General features: G+C 40.2%; 2 protein-coding genes across 3 annotated transcripts; one reads left to right on the top strand and one right to left on the bottom strand.

The window, feature by feature from the left end:
* Positions 1-2,638: 2,638 nt before the first annotated feature.
* LOC306872800 (cytochrome P450 3A30-like) lies at positions 2,639-7,887 on the bottom strand. The gene is made up of 13 exons (XM_079421645.1): positions 7,760-7,887; positions 7,414-7,507; positions 7,140-7,192; positions 6,078-6,177; positions 5,755-5,868; positions 5,085-5,173; positions 4,512-4,660; positions 4,302-4,432; positions 4,110-4,179; positions 3,722-3,882; positions 3,422-3,648; positions 3,139-3,301; positions 2,639-3,063 (listed from the first exon to the last, which is right to left on the bottom strand). The coding sequence occupies exons 1-13, from the start codon at positions 7,828-7,830 to the stop codon at positions 2,947-2,949; spliced, it is 1,539 nt and encodes a 512-aa protein (XP_079277771.1). The 5' UTR covers positions 7,831-7,887; the 3' UTR covers positions 2,639-2,946.
* Positions 7,888-9,568: 1,681 nt separating this feature from the next.
* Positions 9,569-23,257, top strand: LOC306872799 (uncharacterized protein). Of its 2 annotated transcripts, XR_013784432.1 has the most exons (4): positions 9,569-9,617; positions 11,876-11,969; positions 18,168-20,717; positions 20,802-23,257. XR_013784432.1 is itself a non-coding variant. In XM_079421644.1 (2 exons), exon 2 carries the CDS (start codon positions 18,175-18,177, stop codon positions 19,540-19,542), a length of 1,368 nt encoding a protein of 455 aa, XP_079277770.1. In that variant the 5' UTR covers positions 11,852-11,969; positions 18,168-18,174; the 3' UTR covers positions 19,543-20,352. The 2 variants fall into 2 exon arrangements, 1 of the variants encoding a protein (XP_079277770.1); XM_079421644.1 differs by lacking the exons at positions 9,569-9,617; positions 20,802-23,257 and having other exon boundaries at positions 11,852-11,969; positions 18,168-20,352.
* The last annotated feature ends 513 nt before the right edge of the window (positions 23,258-23,770 follow it).

Here is a 23,770-nt window from a genome sequence, read left to right as displayed (position 1 = left end):
TGGACATGGTAACTGAAAAGAATTGCTTGCAAAACTATTGCATTTTCTTCAAATATAACCTTTCCTTCTTTTGGCCATCAGCACGGTCCATCGCTCTACGTTCTCAGTACATCAAATCAGTATTTGGCTGATTTCATATCAGAATTAGGATTGAATGATGATTTTACCCTTCTGTTGGTGAAGAGAGAGTAGCATTCTTTAACCAGGATGCTTTTGATGATGGATTGGTCCATGATGCACAGAACAGGCTGCCTCGCATCATAGAATCTGTGAGAAAAAAAAAATATTCAAAAGATTTATTTCTTTTAATTTCAGAAAAATGATTTCTGCTTCTCATCTGTTAATTCTAATCATGACTTCACCAGAGTTGTATAAATGATTCACTTTCAGTGAGGTGATTCATCACGACCCTCATAAGCTCTCATAAACACAGTTTCAAACACGTTTATCATTTCATTGTTATTGAATCATTTCGGTTTGTGTACCAGATGTTCTGATTCTTTCATAGCTTCATCCGTTAGTCTTTCACTCACCCCCAGACTCGTCCATACTTCTTGAAATCGAAATTGTGATGTGGATTTTGTAAAGAGTCATATAAGAGACTGAGAGCGCAGGAGACGAAGCTGAAGCAGACCCGAGGAGCTCATCACAGGTCAGTCAAACTCATGCTGTGTTTGCTCCAACACACAACTCACCTTTCTATATACAAATTGTAAAAATGGATATTTGTATGGACTAGATATGCATGTTAATATGTGTCTCTGCAGCACAAAAGCAGTCATGAGTAACACAGGTATATCTGTAGCAATAGCCAACAATACATTGTATGGATCAAAATTATACATTTCTCTTTTATGACAAAAATCATTAGGATATTAAGATCATGTTCCATCAAGATATTTAGTACATTTCCTACCGTAAATATATCAACACTTCATTTTTGATTAGTAATATGCATTGCTAAGAACTTCATTTGAACAACTTTAAAGGAGATTTTCTCAATATTTTGATTTTTTTGCTCCCTCAGATTCCAGATTTTCTAATAGTTGTATCTCAGCCAAATATTGTCCGATCATAACAAACCATACATCAATGGAGAGATTATTTATTCAGATTTTAGATGATTTTTTTTTAATCAAGTGTATGGATCTTTATGAAGATACAACTAGAACTAATCTTATATATACAGAAGTGCCACAAACATCATGAGCAGAGCCCATGTTTCAGCGGAGAACAATAGACCGTAGCTCACGGTTTGTCAGACTATAGAAACACTGCCGCCCTATTCTGCTCGCAGATTACACAATAACCAATGGAGGAGAGCCTCACAAACCCTCCCACAGCATCACACTGACCTCTGAACAAACTCACAATCACTGCTGGGTTGGTTCTGTTTGCTGGTTTCTGAACTCATCCATCTCACCACAAAGACAAATCACATGAATCTTTTAAGATCTGTGATTAACTGATTGTTCTGGGCAGCAGTGAGATGAGATGGCTGTGAAAGAGCAGCACCTGGTCCACTGCTGTAGTATTTAGAGCTGAATATGTGTGTGTGGTGATTGTGCTGTTTGGATGCAGACTCAGACGCTCTATTCTAGAGTCTGTAATGTCCGTTTGCACCTCCAGATAGAGACGTACCTCCGTGCTCACTGAGCTGATTTACTGCATTTCATTTCTTTAACCTCAAGTATGTGAATGAATCAGAATATGACATATTCAAGGTGTTGCTCAAGTCTTGTTAGTTCAAATGAGTGTGCTTTCAGTGATGCTGGTGTTGATCTTTCCTGGAAAATCATCATGCTATTGGCATCTATCGCTCACTGATAGCAATGGAGTTGTATATACGTCTCAGAGGTCAGACCCACACATCACGTCATTGCAGAAAGATACTTACCTTCATAGCTCAGTGGACTTGTTCAGGTTTTCTTTTTCCTGAAAATGCCACTTCATATTATCATATTGGACTAAGATATACTGAGGCTATATCAACTTCCCAAAACATTTTTGGACAGCATTTGTATTGGGGGGGGGGGGGGATTTTCCCCCCACATTTTGGTTGTAGTGTAGTGCTCCTGGTCCAGAATAACAGGCCTACAAAATGTATCTTGTAAATCTCCCTGATTGCTATATTATCACCAAATACTGGATTACATCTTTTTGTCAACTTGTTTTCTTTCAATTAGCACAACTTCTGTATTTCTTTTGGAACTGACTCATCGTAGGCCTCACTGATCTGAGTTTATGAACCTCGGTTTTTAAGTGAAAATAAGCATCATTTGTGAATAATTTGTGGAAATTTTGCATAAACTGTTCATCACAGAAATTTGTTTTTAAATGTTTTATCTTGTACAAAATGGCACAAAGTCACAGTTGTGGTGTTTCCAGTCAAAATGAAAACAAGTTGACAAAAAGATTGAATCAAATATTCAGTGATTAAACAGTATATTTTCTCTCCATACACTGAATTATTATTTAAACTCTGCATGATTGTTTAAACAGGCACCAGAGTATCTTTAAACCAAGCCACATTTCAAGCAACTCAGTGTGGTGTGCCATAACGTAAGGTTGTGTTGTATAGTAAATACAGTCAGTCACAGACATCACACACGTCAGATACATATCTGCAGACTTTGACTGATTTGATGCATTTTATTTCATATTTCCATATCATTTCTTTAAAGATTAACCTCATCTAACATGTTCTCTCAATTGTCACAAAGTAAAACCTCTAAATTTGAATCTCATGGCATCATTGTTTCCACTCTCAGAAAGTCCCAGACGACAGCAGAATCTGACATTCACTACAAGTAAAGTTACTGAAGCTCTCAGTCCGAGTCCAAGGGCCCAGAGAATCTTCCTCTTCACTGAAGACTAATTCATTTTAAAAGACCAATTAAACCTTCTCCACAGACTGAAAGAGAAGCATGCAGCACATGACCTGCTTTACGATTTGTTGTTGTTACAACTGTCTTCTGAGAGGGAAACTTTCCGAGGCTTGAACTGGAGTTTGATGGGGTTCTTGGGAACCAGGAAACCACCGATGCCAAGCTCTAGAGGAACCTGTGAAGAGCAAGAGAAGGTCAGCATGACCGAAGGAACCTCCTGTGGGACCATGTGGAGGATCCGTCTGCTCACCTGAGTCTCGTCACACACAGAGATGTCGAATGTCTGCAGGATCTCCACGATGGCCAGCTTCATGGTCACCTGAGCAAACCTCATCCCGATGCAGTTCCTGGGCCCCAGACCGAAGGGCATGTACATGTAGGGGTCGATCGACTCCTTGTTGCCTTTAGTGAACCTGAGAATGAGGCAGAAGCATTAACACAAGCAGTTACTCTGAAGAGCCACTGAGATGTTGGGTTTTAGTGTTTAGTGTTCAGGCTCACTACAGTGCTGTGTTCTGTGGTTAATGACTGACCTCTCAGGTTTGAAGCTCTCCGGGTCGCTCCAGTAATCTGGGTCTCTGTGGAGGACATATGTCGGGATCATCACCACCACATCTTTCGGGATGAGGAGGCCATTGATTTCCACCGTCTTCTTACAGACCCGCTCGAGTCGACCAGCGACGGGGAACAGCCGGAGAGACTCGTTCAGCGCCGCATCCAGGTAGTCCATGTTCATGACGCCTTCATAGTCCACCGGAGCCTTCAACACAATTCAGAGGTTAACGTTTCAAACTCTTCACTCTTACAGATTCACTCAGTTCTTTGAGCTCTACCTTGTTAGGGAAGGTCTCGTTGATCTCCTCCTGCAGTTTCTTCATGGCCTCTGGGTTGGTTGCCAGATTGTAGAAGAAGAAGGACAGAGTGCTGCTGGTGGTCTCATACCCGGCGAAGATGAAGGTCATGGACTGCGAGAGGATCTCGTGGTCGCTCAGACCTGCATGCGGCACGGTGAGAGGAACATGCCTTCAAATACAGTACACTCTAAAAAATGCTGGGTTACATACAACCCAATGCTGGGTAAGTATTAGACAGAACACATGCTGGGTTGTTTTCAACCAACAGTTGCGTTAAATGTTTAACCCAACCACTGGGTTTGTCCATATTTTACCCAGCATTTTTTAGAGTATACAAGATGTTACTCTACTATCTGAGATGCTTCACCTTTGTCTGTGTGCTCCGTTTTCCCTGCTGTCTGAGAGTCAACCATCAGCTGCAGTAAGTCCACTCGCTTCTACAGGAAGGTGCATGCGATTATATTTACGTTCATGCATTTGGCAGACGCTTCTGCTTTATCTAAAGCCACTTATCAGTTCTTGCATGCCTTGCGTTGTTCTTGTGAAGCGTTTGTCGTACCTTCTTTTGGTCAGTGGCCACTCTTTCAGACTTTATCTTCTGTAGGGCAGCATAGAAGAAATCGGTCACAGATATTGGGAAAAAGGCTAAATCCATTTTTTCCAGGACGGGGGTGATGAAAGGAAATAAAGCTGGTGAAAAACAAAAAAGGGTCACAAAATGTTCTATGCTGAAGAGTGTTGAACTGACAGGACTAGTCGAGATGTTTACCGACAATCAGGAACAGAGGGCTCACGAAGTCAAACTTCAGCATTTTCTTGATGTTGGTGACAAATGGGTCTTTGGGGTTGTTGAGGGAGTCGATGTCGACGCTGAACGCAGTGCTGGTCACCACATCCATACTGTACGCCCCGAAGAACCTGAACACATGCAGACAAGAGAAAACTATTATCATCATCATCCAATAAACATATAACCTATATTCTCTATAAACAGTGAATGTTCTCCATAAATATAATTATCAGTCTGGGTGTCACCGTGTGTGTCATTCTTCCCTGTTTGACCTAGTTTTCCCTTATTGTGCCTTTATTAGTTAACCATCCTCACCTCTCTGTCCCTCGCTGTTGTATTGGAGTTATCTTCATCTTCATCATTATTAAATGTTATATTGGACTACCATCGTTTTTTCGTGAGCTTCTCTTCTACAAGTGCGTGACACTGGGAGTTTATATAAAAGCTTATTGGTGAGGCATTTGAACACCTTTGCTCTGGTGACTATAGTGATACTATTCAGATAGCAAGAGGCCATATGTGATATTATAGACTCTTGTGTGTGTGTCTCACTCTTTAATATCCACGGCTTCTCCTCGCGTCGCTGTTTTCCCCAGATTATCAACCAGAATGTGAGAGTGAGTCTTCATGATGCCAAACATCTATAGTGAGAAACGGCAGTATATCATCATCATCATCATCTCAAACCATCTTCATCACACACAGCTAACAATGATATTTTAATACAAACTTGAAGTGAATCAAACACGCACATCCTCCTCAGCATGAATTGCCCTGTAGTTCAAATGAGTCATTTTACATCTTGAACTGAATTCTTGTGTTTATACTGCAGCATAGTATCACTGCCTTCAAGTTCTGCTTCAGTTAAGAGATATTAACTACAGCTATAACACTTGTTAGCATGAGAATGACACAGATAAAGAGAAGATAAGGCAACAATAAATCCTAACGTGAATCATTTGCTCTGTGCAGCTCAGCATGAATGACTCTGTAGCTCAAATGAGACATCTTGAGCTGAAATCTTGCCAGTATTTTAACTAAATTACTGCTTTCATGTAATTACTAGCAATATTAAATGGTAGAGGACTATCATAATGTGAGAAGGCTACAGATAAAGATAATAGAATAGAGCATAATGTGAATCATTTGCTCAGTTCAGCTCCAGTCTGGGTTTCTCTCTAAGATGGCTGAAGGTTTATCTGTGGCATCAAATGGAAGAGACCTCCTTTAACCTCCCGCTGGTGAAGGAGGGCGAGAGGACGCTGCGGATCCTCCTCCAGTCGTCGTCTTCAACGATGAACAAGGCGTCGTACATCGGCCCGTTCAGACGGAAGTCCTGCCGGTTCAGAGGACAAACCCAGATTAAACCACAACACAAACACAAACTCTAACATCTCATTTTTTGACCATCACCATGTCCATTTATTGCCTCTGTCATATTTCAAAACACATTTTGTGAAATAAATGACATTTCTACGTTCTCAGTACATCAAATCATTATTTGGCTGATTTCATATCCGAATTAGGATTGAATGATGATTTTACCCTTCTGTTGGTGAAGAGAGAGTAGCATTCTTTAACCAGGATGGTTTTGATGATGGATTGGTCCATGATGCACAGAACAGGCTGCCTCGCATCATAGAATCTGTGAGAAACACAAACAATATTAAAGGGCATATATTATGCCCCTTTTTACAAGATGCAATATTGGTCTTTGGTGTGCCTAGAATGTGTCTGAAGTTTCAGCTCAAAATACCAGATTTATTATAACATCTGGAAAATGTCATTTTAGAGGAGTGTCTACAAAAGAGCTGTTTTGGTATGTGTCACTTTAAATGCAAATGAGCTGCATATTCCCACCCCCGTCACCAGAAGAGAGCATAGGGTTTACATCGATGCTTTGCATACCTACAGCAATAGTAGGTAACGGTAGGTAGAAGCAACGTGACTGAGAACCAGTGCTCAGCCGTACATATGGGAAGCCAAACACACCGAAAATGAGATGAAACAGTACGACAGACTCGACAGTGCAAGGAGGACGTGTTTGCTAGCGCCACTGAACGGACAGCGTGGTGCTGATCAATTAAAATACTGCTATAACGTATGCATACAAATATTAGCTAAGCACTATAATGACATGACATTCACAAAGCAGTCTGGAGTAAAATGATTTGCGCAGACATATGTATTTAGGTGGATTTTGAGGCGTATTACTTTCAAAAACAGAAGTAATCCACTGCGTCCTCAGTGGCTCAGATGTTGGGAGAAAATGAAGGCTCTTAAGGCCCTGATATATGTCATTATGGATTTTCCATAATTGGTGCCCTTTAACACTAAATTCAGAAGAATCTTTAGTTATGACTTTCTATGATTGACATGTTCAGTATTTCATAATGATGATCATCATCGTCAGCTCTGATTCTTCATTACAGGTCTTATAAAGCTTGTCACTGACCTCATACATATGTTAAACCTTCAAGTATGTTTGTCATTTCATTTCAAACTGATGTTCACATCTGAATCAGTTCTGTTTCTTTTGTGCCAGATGTTCTGATCTGATTCTTTGAGACTGATCTGTGAGGTTTCATCCGTTAGTCTAACACTCACCCCCAGACTCGTCCATACTTCTTGAAACACTCCAGATCAAAATGATGAAACCCCTGAAAGTGCAGAGACAGATGTGTTCACGTTTAGAGTAAAATCCATAGAGTCCAAAGACACCCAGGTTTACGTTAGATTAATTTAATAGCACAAGTAGATCTTCAAATGTGCTCTATGAGATGAGATGGACCAAGAGATTATTAATGTTCAAATGTGTCCAAAGGTCAGTTTATCATGATAATGGATTCATGCTGTATGTGCTTTAAAACTAAAAACTCACCTTCTTATATTCCAGCATCGTTCCAAAAAATGGAAGAGGTTTAGGACCCGGGATGCCCAGCTTCTTGAAGAAACTGTGAGGCCAGGATCCATATCTGGAAATGTATGAATAGCAGCTGTTTAGACTGTTCTCAGACAGATGTTAGGACATTAAGAGCAACAGATTTAGCTTCTGAATGCTTTGTGCTGTAAACTGTTAGACATTCAGCAGAAGAATTTCACATGATGACTGTAATTCTTCAAACTCATTACTTACTGACTTTTTCATTTATTATTTATTAATTTCTATTGAGATTCCAGAACTAGAACTAATTATTCAGTTTAACAGAGTGTCACAGGTCACTTACGTGAACAGAAGTGCCACAAACAGAATGAGCAGAGCCCATGTTTCAGCGGAGAAGAACAGACTGTAGCTCATGGTTTCTGCTCCGGGACGCTCAGACTATAGAAACACTGGCGACGAGGAGAAACAGCTTTATTCTGCTCTCAGATTACACATTAACCACGAGTGTATTCAACCTCTGAACAGCCTCACAAACACAGCGTCACGCGCACCTCTGACCAAACTTACTGCAACTAACAGTCTGTTTACTGCTGAACAGCTCTGAGCTGAAGTCATCAAAGAAATATATTACAATGTATTGAATAAGGAAATGCCGCTTTCTTATATCGAAAAATATGTGACAATATATTTATTTATATAACACAATATATGTAATTTTATATTCAGTAATACACTTTATAATATATTGATAAAGATATGGTACTGCATGTGTTAAAATATATTAAATATATATTTACTCATGCAGTATATACACACATATGGAAATATATATTTCTTATTTTTAACAATCATTTATGATATTCATGTTCCATATTTAATAATATAGTTAGTTTACAAGAGCATAAGCACACCTGCTCATACAAAACACTTAGTTAGCAGACTATCACTTCTGCTGAAAAGAGCACAGCTGTCACTTTTTGGTGGGAAATTAGTCATTTAGATCAATTGATTAATCGAAAAATTTGTTGTTAGATTAATCGAAATAAAAATAGTCGTTAGTGGCAGCCCTAAAGATATTATGTCTATATGTATATATACACACACACACACACACACACACAAATATTGACATGGGGTCTTAGGTTAATTGAAAAGGTTAATGGACATATTTTTGACTGATATTGTATCAACACAGTTCATCATATTTATGTGCTTATCAGTGTTGGGCAGTAACTAGTTACTAACTTAGTTAGGCCTACTGTAATAATATTACTTTTTGCAGTAACTAGTATAACTAATTACTAATAAGATTTCAGTAATAATATTACAGTTACTGTCCATAAAACAGCTTAGTTAGTTACTGTTGATGCCTCAACCCCGCTGATTTAAAATCCAACAATCAAATAATTCCTAGATTTGTTCATAATGTTCAGGACTCACACATGCATGTGATGAAGCCTGGAATATAGAAAAGCTTCATTCAGCAGATACAAATATTGCATTATATTGATTTTGTCAGGAAAATGTTAGATTTTGTGGCTTTACTTTACTCTGGCATTACATCCCTCTGATCAGTACATTATATTACTATCATTAAACATCGTTTTGGAACATTAATCAGTTTCTTACAAACTTGTGTGATTTGATTAAATACATAATGAAATATAATCGTATATGGGTAATGGAGAAATTACAATGAAGCTACACATGACACTGAATGAGATGAATACAGCACTTCTGCTTGAATGTCTCTGTTAATCACTGCTGAGTGTTTATAATCACTTCTGACTGAGATCCGATGTGCATTTTGGTCAAATGATGAGCCAGAAATATGTTGTTAGTTACATTCTACTAGTTACATTACTAGTAATGTAACTACTGTAACTAATTACTGTTGCCAGAAAGTAATAAGTAAAGTAACAATATTGCTTTTGAAAAGTAATGAGTATTCTTTGAGTAACTAGCCCAACACTGGTGCTTATACGTTATTTTAATTTGAAGAAGCACTGGAGATATAGATGCGTGCAGACTTCGTGTTTCTACTTGTGTTTTTAGTTTGTGCAGATGTGAGGGTGATGCTGGAAGTCTGCAGCGGGCTGGGAGTGAGTGGCGCCCGGCGAGAATCGCTTCCTCCGGGGCAGCAGAGGGCGCTGTGGCCGCCTGATCCCTCGCGGAAGAGTCACGGCTTCATCGCTCCGCTGGTGCGTGTGCTCTCTGTTTTATCTCTTTATTTTGCTCTGTTTGCTTGATGTCTTTCCCTCTGTAGTGCTTTAATGTCATTAAACGAGGCTTTTTCTCGTGGCATCTCGCTGTTTTGTCTTGGACGGTTTCTGCGGAGAACACGTTTAGTTTCTCACATAAACTTATTAAATCCGCGACTGAAGTAAATGTGTTAGAAGAAGGAGACGCTACTGTACACCAGACCGGGGCTAGTCGTCACATGGACAGAAACTGAGAGGATCTGAGTCCAAACTAATAAACAAACGTGTTTCCCTGGCACATCTTTTGGATGTTGTGTTTAAACACTCGGCTCTTAAATGAGGACACTTGTGTGAATTCTGCCCTCTATAAATTATATTATGTTCATATTTATTGATACATGTAATCAGTTGGGTAACAGATACAATATAATATCACACTGACATACATTTAGACAAAATAAACTGCGTGAAGAAGGTATATTTTAACTGAAAGGTTGAATTTGGTACCTAAGACAGGTATTTCCATCCACACATGATAATTTACCCTTTCACCTAATCATGTTCACTTATGAAATTACCAGAGATGTCGTGTTTTGCGGTCGTTTTATTTAAACATACTTAACTTAAACGTTATGTTCCTTTATCGTCTTTTTGACTTCCTGCTGTGGACTGGTTATAGTTAGGTCACAGGTTAAGTCCTCTGCTGTGGACTGGTTATAGTTAGGTCACAGGTTAAGTCCTCTGCTGTGGACTGGTTATAGTTAGGTCACAGGTTAAGTCCTCTGCTGTGGACTGGTTATAGTTAGGTCGCAGGTTAAGTCCTCTGCTGTGGACTGGTTATAGTTAGGTCGCAGGTTAAGTCCTCTGCTGTGGACTGGTTATAGTTAGGTCGCAGGTTAAGTCCTCTGCTGTGGACTGGTTATAGTTAGGTCGCAGGTTAAGTCCTCTGCTGTGGACTGGTTATAGTTAGGTCGCAGGTTAAGTCCTCTGCTGTGGACTGGTTATAGTTAGGTCGCAGGTTAAGTCCTCTGCTGTGGACTGGTTATAGTTAGGTCACAGGTTAAGTCCTCTGCTGTGGACTGGTTATAGTTAGGTCACAGGTTAAGTCCTCTGCTGTGGACTGGTTATAATTAGGTCACAGGTTAAGTCCTCTGCTGTGGACTGGTTATAGTTAGGTCACAGGTTAAGTCCTCTGCTGTGGACTGGTTATAGTTAGGTCGCAGGTTAAGTCCTCTGCTGTGGACTGGTTATAGTTAGGTCGCAGGTTAAGTCCTCTGCTGTGGACTGGTTATAGTTAGGTCACAGGTTAAGTCCTCTGCTGTGGACTGGTTATAGTTAGGTCACAGGTTAAGTCCTCTGCTGTGGACTGGTTATAATTAGGTCGCAGGTTAAGTCCTCTGCTGTGGACTGGTTATAGTTAGGTCGCAGGTTAAGTCCTCTGCTGTGGAATGGTTATAGTTAGGTCGCAGGTTAAGTCCTCTGCTGTGGACTGGTTATAGTTAGGTCGCAGGTTAAGTCCTCTGCTGTGGACTGGTTATAGTTAGGTCGCAGGTTAAGTCCTCTGCTGTGGACTGGTTATAGTTAGGTCGCAGGTTAAGTCCTCTGCTGTGAACTGGTTATAGTTAGGTCACAGGTTAAGTCCTCTGCTGTGGACTGGTTATAGTTAGGTCGCAGGTTAAGTCCTCTGCTGTGGACTGGTTATAGTTAGGTCGCAGGTTAAGTCCTCTGCTGTGGACTGGTTATAGTTAGGTCGCAGGTTAAGTCCTCTGCTGTGGACTGGTTATAGTTAGGTCGCAGGTTAAGTCCTCTGCTGTGGACTGGTTATAGTTAGGTCGCAGGTTAAGTCCTCTGCTGTGGACTGGTTATAGTTAGGTCGCAGGTTAAGTCCTCTGCTGTGGACTGGTTATAGTTAGGTCGCAGGTTAAGTCCTCTGCTGTGGACTAGTTATAGTTAGGTCGCAGGTTAAGTCCTCTGCTGTGGACTGGTTATAGTTAGGTCGCAGGTTAAGTCCTCTGCTGTGGACTGGTTATAATTAGGTCGCTGGTTAAGTCCTCTGCTGTGGACTAGTTATAGTTAGGTCACAGGTTAAGTCCTCTGCTGTGGACTGGTTATAGTTAGGTCGCAGGTTAAGTCCTCTGCTGTGGACTGGTTATAATTAGGTCACAGGTTAAGTCCTCTGCTGTGGACTAGTTATAGTTAGGTCATAGGTTAAGTCCTCTGCGGACTCAGTTCAACTGGTTTTCATTGTGTCTGTTAAGTGGAGAGAAGACCGGGTCACCTGGGCACTCTGAGGGTTGGCTGGAGATCTCTTCATCGTCGTGACGGACGCAGAGGAGCTGCTCACAAAGAAAGGTCAGACTCCTGTTCTTCTCTACTACTGCATGCTGTCTTCTGAGTGTGTTTACAGTGCTGTGGTGTCTCAATGGTGTCGTGTGATGATGCTCATCCGCGCATGCGCACTGGAGTTCTCTCGACAGTTCCAATCCGACACTGTTGGAAATAATAAGAAACTTTTAGGTATGAAAGTGTTTTTTAAGTCCAGTGAATTTCTCTTTTTGAGAATTTTAATATTTTATTTCATATAAAAATATTTATTTTATCTTTAATTTAACATGATTGACAGATACTTACATTATCATATTTCACATGAAAAAATACTATAGTAGCTTATAGTAAATACCATAGTGTTTTTGAACTATACCATAGTAAAGTATCTGAATTAATTTGTGGTAATTCTATAGTTGCTTTGGTAATAGAACAATTGTTATATTATATAGTAATATAACAACGTAGTAATATAAACAAATTACTTTACCCAATACTGTACCACATTGTCTACAACTATAGGGTATATAATACTACAATACACTACTGTTTACTGTAGTAAAGACTAAAGTATACTACAGTATTTATTACAGTTTATCAGTTCTCTATAGTTAATGCTACAGTATGCTGTGGCGCTCATTAACAAAGTGTTCTAAATACTATAATATATACCGTATAATTCACTTTATTATAGCATGGTTGAAAAACACTATAGTATTTACTGTAAATTACTATAGTAGTTTTTTCATGTGGGATGTCATGAGATTGAGGTCAATAACGCTATTTTTTATAGTAAATTTTATTCCTATTGAATCTTAATATGAGCAATGATCATTATTTTATTAAATTATCATTCTCAGCTGATAAGTATCCTATATTAAAGAAAAGAAGACGTTTTATTCCTTTATGATGGACGATCACATTCAAGGTTTCAGTTTAACTTTTTCACTCACCAGCCAATTTGGCTAATAAACTTTTAACTTACCGGCCATTCATAACGTGTACTTGCAAAAAAACAACAACAACAACAAAAAAAAAGCTGTCCACAGTGGATGTAACAAAGTGACCATTGCAAATCATTTGAACTTTGTGTCAGTACGTCATAAATAGTGCAAGGCATCAGTTTTCTGTGGGGGATTTGTCGTGTCGCTCCGCATCCAGTGTAGACAGCATCACTGATTATAATGGTTCTATTGTATTTTGTTGCGCCGCTCGCGTCTGGTGTTGACACGGTGTGAGTCTTCAGTCATTTTTGGACTCTTTGTTATTGCTTCGATGCAAAGAAAACAAGCATGCCCACAGTAGGGTTGTAACCATTAACCGCGAGCCGGTTTAACATCGATTAAAATATGTGACAATTCAAATCAGTTGAGATGCTAAACAAATCATGATTCAATTAGGGGTAGGAGTTTATAAGAGTATATGTCTGAGGGGAACTTACTGTCTTTACAAAAGTTTAGATGGTATTTTTTTATTTTCATCTTGCCTTTGTATAATGCATATTAGGGCTGCAAGATTAATCGGAAAAAAATCACGATCTCGATTCATACATAAATGCGATCTCATTTCTAAATGATGGCGATTCACTTCCGTGTATTTCCCTGCATTCAGATCATGCTGCATTCACGTTATTGGTCACTCACACAGTAACAAAACACAGCGCAGCGCTGCTTCAACGGGGCGTCGGCATCAACGCTTGACAGAGGGCGTGTCTGAAGCTTGGTGCTGACGCGCCGTCAGAGTGATAACAGCCAATCATATACTTTTCTGGTGCTGCATGAACGGGATTGGCTAGCGTCTGCGCTAGGGTATTTGCATAAGGCGATCTGATTGGCTGACGCCTGCGTTGGCGCTTGAAAAGTTGACAAGTTTTCAACTTCTGCCGCATGCAACGCCAGTGAAGCGACGCGAGGGATCCACAATTCAGTTCGGCAATGCTTGATGTCACTCCATTCAAAGCAAACGAGAGGTGTTGACGCCGACGCCCCGTGTGAATGTTTAATATTGTTAATGTTCTCTTATGTTCAACAACTTAAAGCTTTAAAATTATTCACTTTAAGGGGTCTAAAATAAAGAAAAGAGACAATTTTTTGTTACTCCAGCACTTTATTATACTGAATGTCCTGTGGTTTTTTTTTTACATTTTGGTTGAAAAATGAGAATCGTGTAAGAGAATCGTGATCTCAATTCCCATGGAGAAAAATTGTGATTCACATTTTAGCAAGAATCGTGCAGCCCTATGCATATTAACGATCATAAGTGCAGCGCTACTTTGTTTACAGCGGAATCCAAGGAAACGCTCAAATCGCCACCTACTGGCAGAGAGTCAATATGCGTCTCATTCAGCTCATCTGCTGTTTCTGTTTCATGCAGATATTTTTTATGTATAAAGTAGTTTCACAATACTGAAGTCAGACTATTCTGTTTTTGCGTCAGATTTAAAAATTATACAATCTAATTTAGGGTAAACGTACCCTTTTGAGATCAGATTATAAAAAGAAAAATATATTTATTATCCTATTTGATGTCTTAACCAATTGATATGTTTGTTACTATATACCTGTTTTTTTGTGATTGACTTTGTACTTTCAAAAAAATATTTTTTACAATTATTCTTTAAAAATTTTCCTTAAACAAGAATTTTTAATAAAACATGATGTGAGCTTAATGGGAACAGTGGTGTGTTTAAAGGACCCATTAATGTACCCATTAAGCACCACCAGACTTTTTGAATTTAACGATGTATATCTTAATTAAAATGCTTTTGTCATTTAATGTAAAAGTAAATATTTTATTTTAACATAACTTTTTATACTGAAACCAATATCTTGTGCACTGAAAATGTCTCAATGTAGATTTTGGTGAGCTATAGGTACGTTTACCCTAGATTAAAAAGTGCTTATGTTGCATGTATGCAGCATCTTTGTTTGGATCATGATTAAATTGCAGTGGTTGCCTCTAATTTTAAACAGAAAGAGCACAGACAAAGCCTTATTTTGTTTATATGAAGATATTTCTTTGTTGGTTACTTATTTATTTGATTTGGGTTTTGTTTTAAAATTTCAATTTAGTTTTGTTATTTACATTTACATTTCGTTATTTAGCAGAGGCTTTTATCCAAAGCGACTTACAAATGAGGACAATAGAAGCAATCAAAACCAACAAAAGACCAATATGCAAGTGCTATATTAGTATACTATTATAGTGCTATATTTAAATTTCACAAAGAATCATTCAGCATTTTGTCCAAGCAATAATAAAAGGACACGTTTAATTTATAATTTGTCTTAAATCTCATTTTGTTGAAAAGAAAAAATTGTGAATCGACTCGTGAGTTGAGTAAATCGTTACATGCCTAGCCTGCAGTGCCTTTATTTGTTGGATATGTTCAAGTAAGCTAGATATGTGCAGACGCTGCACAATTAGGCTGCATTTAATACATCATGATGACTCAGTTTCAGTATTTGTGTTAAATCTGCACAGATTTGGCTTAAATGAATTTGCCCAAGAAATTAATTAGTGAACATAATTTACGAAAAGTAACCCGCCAAATTGGCTAGTGATTTGACAGCGTTACCCACCACAGCTGATTTTTAACCCGCATTTGGCAGGTTGGCGGGTGTTAATTTCAAACCCTGATCACAATACATTCAAAAAGCCTCATTCTGGCCTAAATATTGCTATTATTGGTAGCGTTGCTGATAAACCACCACAGATTGTAAACGGTGAGCTAAAGAATTCCATTAAAAGTTTTTTTTATCTAATTGCATCTCATTATCACTTGACCTACAATATAAAATTGAGAGGTGTGAGTAGTGTCATTTTTGCATCATTGATGTTTTTATTAGTTTTTGTTTGTCTGTGTTGCCAAGTCTGTTGTTTTCCTGTAGAATTGGGCTACTTCAACACTGTTGCCATGGGTTGTTTTTCATTTTCGTGGGTTTAAGCGACCCCGATAATGTGATATTTAGCCCCTAAAATGCGAATTTAACCAGTGGAACCCCATAAAAAAAACATGTATTTCACCCCCCAGAACGCAACTTTTACCTGGGGACCCCCTTGAAATTGGGCTAGTTTAGAGTAGCAATTGGGTGGATTTTCTTGTGAAAACATGGCAACCCTGATGGAGAGCTCCTTTGACCGCATGATGTGGTTCACAGCAACAGCTTCCAAATGCAAATGGCACACTTAGAATCAACTCCAGACCTTTTACCTGCTTTATTGTTGTAGAAATAACGTAGGAATAGCCCACATCTGTCCATGAAATTGTGGTGGTTGAAGAGAGATCCCCATATGATTGTAAAGTGATTTGGGTATACAGCAATACACAATGAAAGCGTGATATAAATGTCTCATTCATTCATTCATTATTCATGAAATGGCTTTTGAGTCAACTGTCCAAGTCAAGTCAAGTCACCTTTACTTATATAGCGCTTTTTACAATGCAAATTGTGTCAAAGCACTGCACAATATCAAAAAAACAAAAAAAAAACAAAAGGAAAATAAAGTGTCAATAAGTTTGAATAGTGTCTTTGCAATAAGGTCGGCGATATCGCTGGAAATGAAGCGTCCCCAACTAAGCAAGCCAGAGGCGACAGCGGCAAGGAACCAAAACTCCATCGGTGACAGAATAGAGAAAAAAACCTTGGGAGAAACCAGACTCAGTCGGGGGGCCAATTCTCCTCTGGCCAAACAAACCAGCAGTTCAGTTCCAAACTGCAGCAAGTCAGGTTGAATGGGCTCAGCTGGTTCCAGTGGTCTTTTCCGATGGCTGTCTAAGTGGCGGGGTCCTCAATGGGGATCTGTCTCTCCAATTACCTATGGTCCCTTGAAAAATGGGCAGGTACATATTAAGCCTGGTACACACCGAGCCGACTTCCAAGATCTAGCGGTGACGAAAGTCGACGGTGTTGTCACCTCACGTCGGACAAAAAAGCTGCACGTGAACACACCGCGCAGACTTCAGCCGCCTGCAAACTTAACGTGCATTCTGCGCCTGCGTGAGAGGAGTTAGCGTTCGATTTCAGCAGCTATCAATAGTAAATAGGCCTTTTCGCTATTCAAACGGAGAAACCGAAAAACAAAGATACACGAGATAAACACAGATATACGAAACGTAAACGAAGCAGCGCTTGCTTACCATTTTGAATATCAGTAAGCTCATGTTGTTATGAAAACATTTGCATATTTGAATGCTTGGGCAAGATCATGTCACATCAAAAAAACGCCTATTGTCTGTGCCGCCTTCATTTACTTCCCCGTTTTCATCACTTTCCCTTTAATTCTCCTGCACGGACTCCTTCGCTAAACTGAACATCCAGTCAGAGTTCTCTCACTCACCGACGTCCGCAACGGCCCGACCAACTACTGCTGACGCGAGCCGACGAGTGGAACACACCAAACAAACTACCCCGACGGACGCTCCCTGACGGCTAGTCTCGCGTAGCCAGACCTTCAGACTGACGGCTGAAGGTCTGGAATAGATGGCCGCATTCATTGGCCAAGGCCCGCCCATGAGGCCGTTTGACCGACATGTCAAACAACCAATCATAGTTTGTTTTGTTTAGCATCACGTTTCAGGGTGTGGAAATGGCGCTACAATAACAGACTGGTGTGTGAAACTCTCTGATGTATTTTAAAGATTCAATGCTGTGAACTTTAAATATTTCACATACTTTTGAAAATCCAGCATTTAGTTGACCCTGATAAGCATTCGTCGTCACATTTGTAAACACGACAGCTTTCTTCTTTCGTGAGGGGGTTTGGCTCCACTGCATCTTTGTTTCCCGGCAGACCGAAAATAAACGCAACACTCGCATCTCCTGGAAATTCTGACTAATTAAACCAGTCAGATGACGACTTCGACATTCCTGAAGTGTTTTTAGAAAAGTGTGCCATATGCATCAGAGGTTTAGCCAACGTTCCGTGGGCGTGACGTCTGAGGCTGAGACTACCCGACGGCCGACTGTCGGCTTGGTGTGTACCGGGCTTTAAAGAGCTGTAATTTCATAACCTTTCCTCCAATTGTGATGCGAATAACCTCAAATTAAAGCTCAGGGTCTGCACTTTAAGCCCATATTCTCATATTTAATTAACTGTAACTTGAATATGTTTTGGTCAACAGCTAAAATTATAAAAATTGTGTCTGTGTCCAAATATATTATATGGACCTAACTGTATATGTGTTCATTTATGTAAATTATGAATCCTTTGTTCCTTTTTCAGTGCTATCATGGTGAGGACGTACAAAAGGAAGACCAACCGTGCGAGTACGGCTCCTGACACCATGCTGAAGGCCGTGCGGCAGGTGCTGGTCTTCAAGAAAACCATCCGCGGTGCAGCCGAAGAGTTCGGCATCAACTACCGCACGCTGGCCCGCTACTGCACCAAAATCCCCCGCGAGGAGGTAGAGGGAAGTGCGGAGCACCCCAGCTGCGCCGTGGGCTTCATCGGTGCGCGGCAGGTCTTCAGCCCCGAGCTGGAGGCCGAACTCGTCGCCTACGTTTTACTCGCATCCAACGTTTATTACGCACTCCCGCCGCGAGTGATCCGCAAACTGGCCTACCAGCTGGCCAAGAGCCACCAGCTCCAAACGCCGCCCTCCTGGAGGGAGAACAAACAGGCTAGCGCCGACTGGTTCGCTAGTTTCCTAAAGAGACACCCACTGCTGTCCATCAGGATGCCAGAGCCGGCGAGTCCAGTGAGCGTCTTCAGCAGGAGTCACGTTGAGGTGTTTTACAGTAAGCTGAAGGCTCTGATGGAGCGACACAGTTTCAGACCCGAGGACATGTGGATCATGGAGGAGATGGGAATCACTACGGCCCAGCGGCCGGATCGAGTGCTGGCCAGGAGAGGTCTGAAACAAATGTCTTCGGACCGTGGACCCCTCGTGAGCATTGCCTGCGTCGTCTCTGCCGCCGGTCGTGTGATGCCGCCCTATTTTGTGTTCCCGCGGGTGCAGTTCAGGGAGCATTTCCTCAGCGGTGCGCCCGCAGGAAGCTCCGGCGGAGCCCATCTGAGCGGCTGGATGAGGGAGGAGCAGTTCCTCGACTACCTGCAGCATTTCACGCGACAGACCGAATGCGTCGCGGACAGACCCTGCCTGCTGCTGCTGGACAGCCACGCTGCACACCTGTCCATCGAGGGCCTCAACTTTGCCAAAGCCAACGGCGTGGTGTCACTGTGCTTCCCGCCGCACTGCTCCCAGCACCTGGAGCGCACGCTTTACGGCCCGTTTAAGAAGAGCGTCAACGCGGCCGTCGACAGCTGGATGCTGGGCAGTCCGGGGAGGAGCATCACCATCCATCACGTCCCGGGAATCGTAGGTTCCGCGCTGCCGCTGGCAGCCACACCGGACAACATCACCACAGCATTCAGAGCCTGCGGGATCTTCCCTCTCAACCCAAATGAACCGGGGTTGGTTACGGACGGTTCGGTTGTTCCCAGCAGTTCAAACTCTAGCGGCGAAGCGACTGAACGCTCTGTGGATCCAGCAACAGCAGACCGAGACTCAGAGCGAATAGCCGACACACAGGAGAAGGACGGCTGCCGTCTCGCCTGGCTCTCCTGCGGTTACGCTGCTCCAGAGACCTGCAAATAAAACACAGCAGGACTCGTTTCTGGACTCTTCTGTAACAGTGACTCGAGAGGCGTCATTCTTTCTGCTCTCTTTTTGTCTTTCGTAGTTACACACACTTTCTCTTTGCTTATACAGTTTCTGCAGTTCATTACCATCAACAGCATTTCAGTGTTTTTGTTATTTTCTCCACTGTTGTCATTTAATGAATTGTTTTTGTGTAAAAAGTAATTAAATTAGACACATTTTAATTGCATAAATTGTGGAAGGTGACTTTTTTGTAACTCTAGAAAGTGTTTTTTTCTGGTCTGCTTCATTAAGCAGCAGTTACGGCTGTGACAACATGCCCCGCTATAGGTCAGCTGTGTGGTTTTTGTTTTTAGGGCAATGACAGTGAAAATGTTCAAAGGTGTTTTTTTTATGTTCCTAAATACCCTGGTGTGAGAAATATTCAGCTGTGAATATTTTACATCTCTACTGTATGTTTTAAGATATTCCCGTCTCAAAAACGGAATACAAAGAGCTGCTGCTCAATACATTCATACACACACTGGTTGTAAAACGTTTGGAATAATGAAGATTTTTTAATGTTTCTGCAAGAAGTCTCTTCTGCTTATCAAGGCTGCATAATAATTGACCCAAAATACAGAAAAATATGTTTTATTAAACATTACTATTGCAATTTCATATAGGCCAATATTCCAATTTCATATAGAAATTTCAAATATTATTACAATTTAAAACAGCTGTTTTCTATGTGAATATCTGTTAAAATGTAATTTATTTCTGTGATCGAAGCTGAATTTTCAGCATTATTAAACCAGTCTTCAGTGTCACATGAAATCAGTCTGATATGCTGATTTGCTGCTCAAGAAACATTTCTGATTATTATCAAGGATTTCATCATCTTACTATATATATTAAGTGATTTTCTGTATTAACAGCTCCATTCTGTGTAGTTCTGCTGTCATTTTGAGTTTTATCAGAGCATTATAAATGTCTTTTAGTAATCATTATGTGTTTGTGTTCAGATGTTGATGATGAAAGTGCAGATGGATGTGATCTGCTGTAAATCAGTAGGAACTGATCTGTCCATGCTGGATATTGAGGATTTCATCACATAAATCTGTCAGCTGAAGAAAGAGGTGGCTTCACTGGAGGCAAAGCTGAGAGAAAGAGGAGACAAACTGAACCGAGAGGTTTGAACACCTCTTCATCTTTAGCTGCTAATATGGACTGATTGTTCTGTGAATTAATGTTTTATTTTTAATCATACTATCTAGTTCTTACTAAATGTATCACTGACTGTAAACCCTGGAGAACCGCAGATGCTGCAGACCCAGCTGAAGATATGCTCCGTCAAATTGGTGGACTGCAGGAACCTGATAGAGAGCAGAGGAGAAGAAACCACCGCAGAGCAACAATAGCAGAGTCATGAGGAGAAGGAAGATGATGAGAATGATGAAAAGGATGGGAATGATGATGATCGGGATGGGAATAATGGAAATGATGATGATGATTTCATTCCTGCAGGTTTGTTCCTTCTCTTTATGACCTTTTGTTGTTTTTCTCTTGAATGTCAGCAGAGACTCAGGATCAGGTTCTGGTTTGAGAATTATTGTTACAACCAGAATTCTGGAAATGTTGGGACACTTTTTAAATTTGAGTAAAATGTAAACTAAAAGACTTTCAAATCACATGAGAAATTTTGAAAAGATTCAGCTGGGAGAACATCTAGCAATTAATTAAGTTAATTGACATCAGGTCTGTAACATGATTAGCTATAAAAGGGATGTCTTAGAGAGGCAGAGTCTCTCAGAAGTAAAGATGGGCCGAGGCTCTCCAATCTGTAAAAAGATTGTGGAATACTTTAAAAACAATGTTCCTCAATGTCAAATAGCAAAGGCTTTGCAAATCTCATCATCTACAGTGCATAACATCATCAAAAGATTCAGAGAAACTGGAGACATCTCTGTGTGTAAGGGACAAGGCCGAAGCCCTTTGTTGGATGCCCATGGTCTCCGGGCCCTCAGACAACACTGCATCACTCATCTGCATGATTCTGCCATTGACATTACTAAATGGGCCCAGGAATACTTCCAGAATCCACTGTCGGTAAACACAATCCGCCGTGCCATCTGCAGATGCCAACTAAAGCTCTATCACGCAAAAAGGAAGCCATGTGTGAACATGGTCCAGAAGCGCCATCGTGTCCTGTGGGGCAAGGCTCATTTAAAATGGACTGTTTCAAAGTGGAAAAGTGTTCTGTGGTCAGATGAGTCCAAATTTGACATTCTTGTTGGAAATCACAGACGCCGTGTCCTCCGGGCTAAAGAGGAGGGAGACCTTCGAGCATGTTATCAGCGTTCAGTTCAAAAGCCAGCATCTCTGATGGTATGGGTGTGCATAAGTACATACAGTATGGGCAGCTTGCATGTTTTAGAAGGCACTATGAATGTTGTAAGGTATATAAAAGTTTTAGAGCAACATATGCTCCCCTCCAGATGATGTGTATTTCAGCAGGACAATGCAAAACCACATACTGCAGCTATTACAACAGCATGGCTTCGTAGTAGAAGAGTCCGGGTGCTGAATAGGCCTGCCTGCAGTCCAGATCTTTCACCTATAGAGAACATTTGGCTCATCATTGAACGAAAAATATGTCAAAGACATCCACAAACTCTTCAGCAGCTGGAAACATATATCAGGGAAGAATGGGATCAAATTCCAACACCAAAACTCCAGAAACTCATAACCTCGATGCCCAGATGTCTTCAAACTGTTTAGAAAAGAAGAGGAGATGCTGCACCATGGTAAACATGCACCAGTTCCAACTATTTTGAGACCTGTAGCAGGCATCACATTTGAAATGAGCTCATTTTGTGCATAAAATTTTAAAATGTCTCAGTTTAAACATTTATGTTATCTATGTTCTATTGTGAATAAAATATTGGCTCATGTGATTTGAAATTCTATGTTTTCATTTTATTCAAATTTAAAAAAATGTCCCAACATTTCCGGAATTCGGGTTGTAATATTACGTTATAAAATCATGAAGAAAATATTATATATATTCCAAAGTAATAATGCTGTTGTACAGTAAAATAACATTACAAAAAAAATGGTGAAATGCAGCTGAGAAAACGCCATGTCATACAATCATCATCAAGATCAAGAGAAAAACATACCACAGTATCTTCAATAAATTTGATTGAAATTGGCCACTTCAGTTTTATTTTTAATTGTTTAGCTCTGTCAGTTAGCTAAAAGAGCTGGAGATCTACAATGGTGAATTCTGCAATGCTTTGATTTCTGCTTTGAATCCAGATGTTAGCAATGAATGTCCTTTTTGTTTTCAGAGAGAGACCGATTTTCATACATTTTTGTATTTTCAAGACTTAAACCTTTATTTGATGGTTTGCAAAATCTTTTTAGTTGTTTTAATGAGAAGTTTTCTGTACAGACTTTTATTTTGGGCTTTAAATATGTTCAAAAAAGAAAGAATGAATGTCAGTTGCTTAATTTTATTTTGGGTAAAGCCAAAATGGCCATTACAAAGCTATGGCTTCCTTAAATATTTTTGAAAGAATATGGTGTCATAGAGGAGCTTTGTGTGCCGTTATTGAAAATGAACTTCATTTTGCACTCTTTTTACAAAATGGTTTAAAAATTGTGAAAATTATGATATGTGATTTGATGTGATTATTATTTTTTGTTAAATAAAGATGCTTGAAAATTCAAAATTCTCTCTCTCTCTCTCTCTCTCTCTCACACACACACACACACGCAGGGCAGGACTTAGCATCGTGGGGGCCCCTAGGCTTGAGTCATTTCCGGGCCCCTACTCACTCTACAAATGACCTTAACCCTGAGAGCCAGTAAAAAAAAAATAACAGGTATTTAGTGGACAACAATGTCAAATAAAGCTTTGATTAAAAATTGGAAGTTTTGGAGCACAGAAATAAGGAAGAAAATTTTACATTTCCCATTTTAAGGAAGACCCTTGGCAGTTCATTGTGGAACTGAAAAAAGTTAAAGTGAAACAGAAATGCTATAGAGGTTTTAGTTTATGACAACGTTTTTATATGTTCCAAATTTGAGCTGACATCTTAAAAAAATGAGCTTTGAGATTTTGTTTAGGTGCAGTACCTAACTTTCTCCACTAGATATCAGCAAAGCTCAACTGATACACAGCATTGGGATTTGTGCTGTAATTTTCCCCCAACAAACACTACACACAACATGTATGATA

Source organism: Barbus barbus (genome assembly GCF_936440315.1).
Source record: "Barbus barbus genome assembly, chromosome: 7".
Lineage (NCBI taxonomy): Eukaryota > Metazoa > Chordata > Actinopteri > Cypriniformes > Cyprinidae > Barbus > Barbus barbus.
Note: the sequence above shows the minus strand (reverse complement) of the source record. Positions and strands in the feature narration are given on the sequence as shown.

What these genes read in the sequence shown, in the direction of transcription:
- LOC306872799 (XM_079421644.1), top strand. Translation starts at nt 18,175, where the DNA reads ATGGTGAGGACGTACAAAAGGAAGACCAACCGTGCGAGTACGGCTCCT.
- LOC306872800 (XM_079421645.1), bottom strand. Translation starts at nt 7,830, where the DNA reads ATGAGCTACAGTCTGTTCTTCTCCGCTGAAACATGGGCTCTGCTCATT. An exon ending in TTTGTGGCACTTCTGTTCAC is followed by an intron (nt 7,508 to 7,759) that starts GTAAGTGACCTG and finishes ATACATTTCCAG; the next exon opens with ATATGGATCCTGGCCTCACA. An exon ending in AAGTATGGACGAGTCTGGGG is followed by an intron (nt 6,178 to 7,139) that starts GTGAGTGTTAGA and finishes TGTTTCTCACAG; the next exon opens with ATTCTATGATGCGAGGCAGC.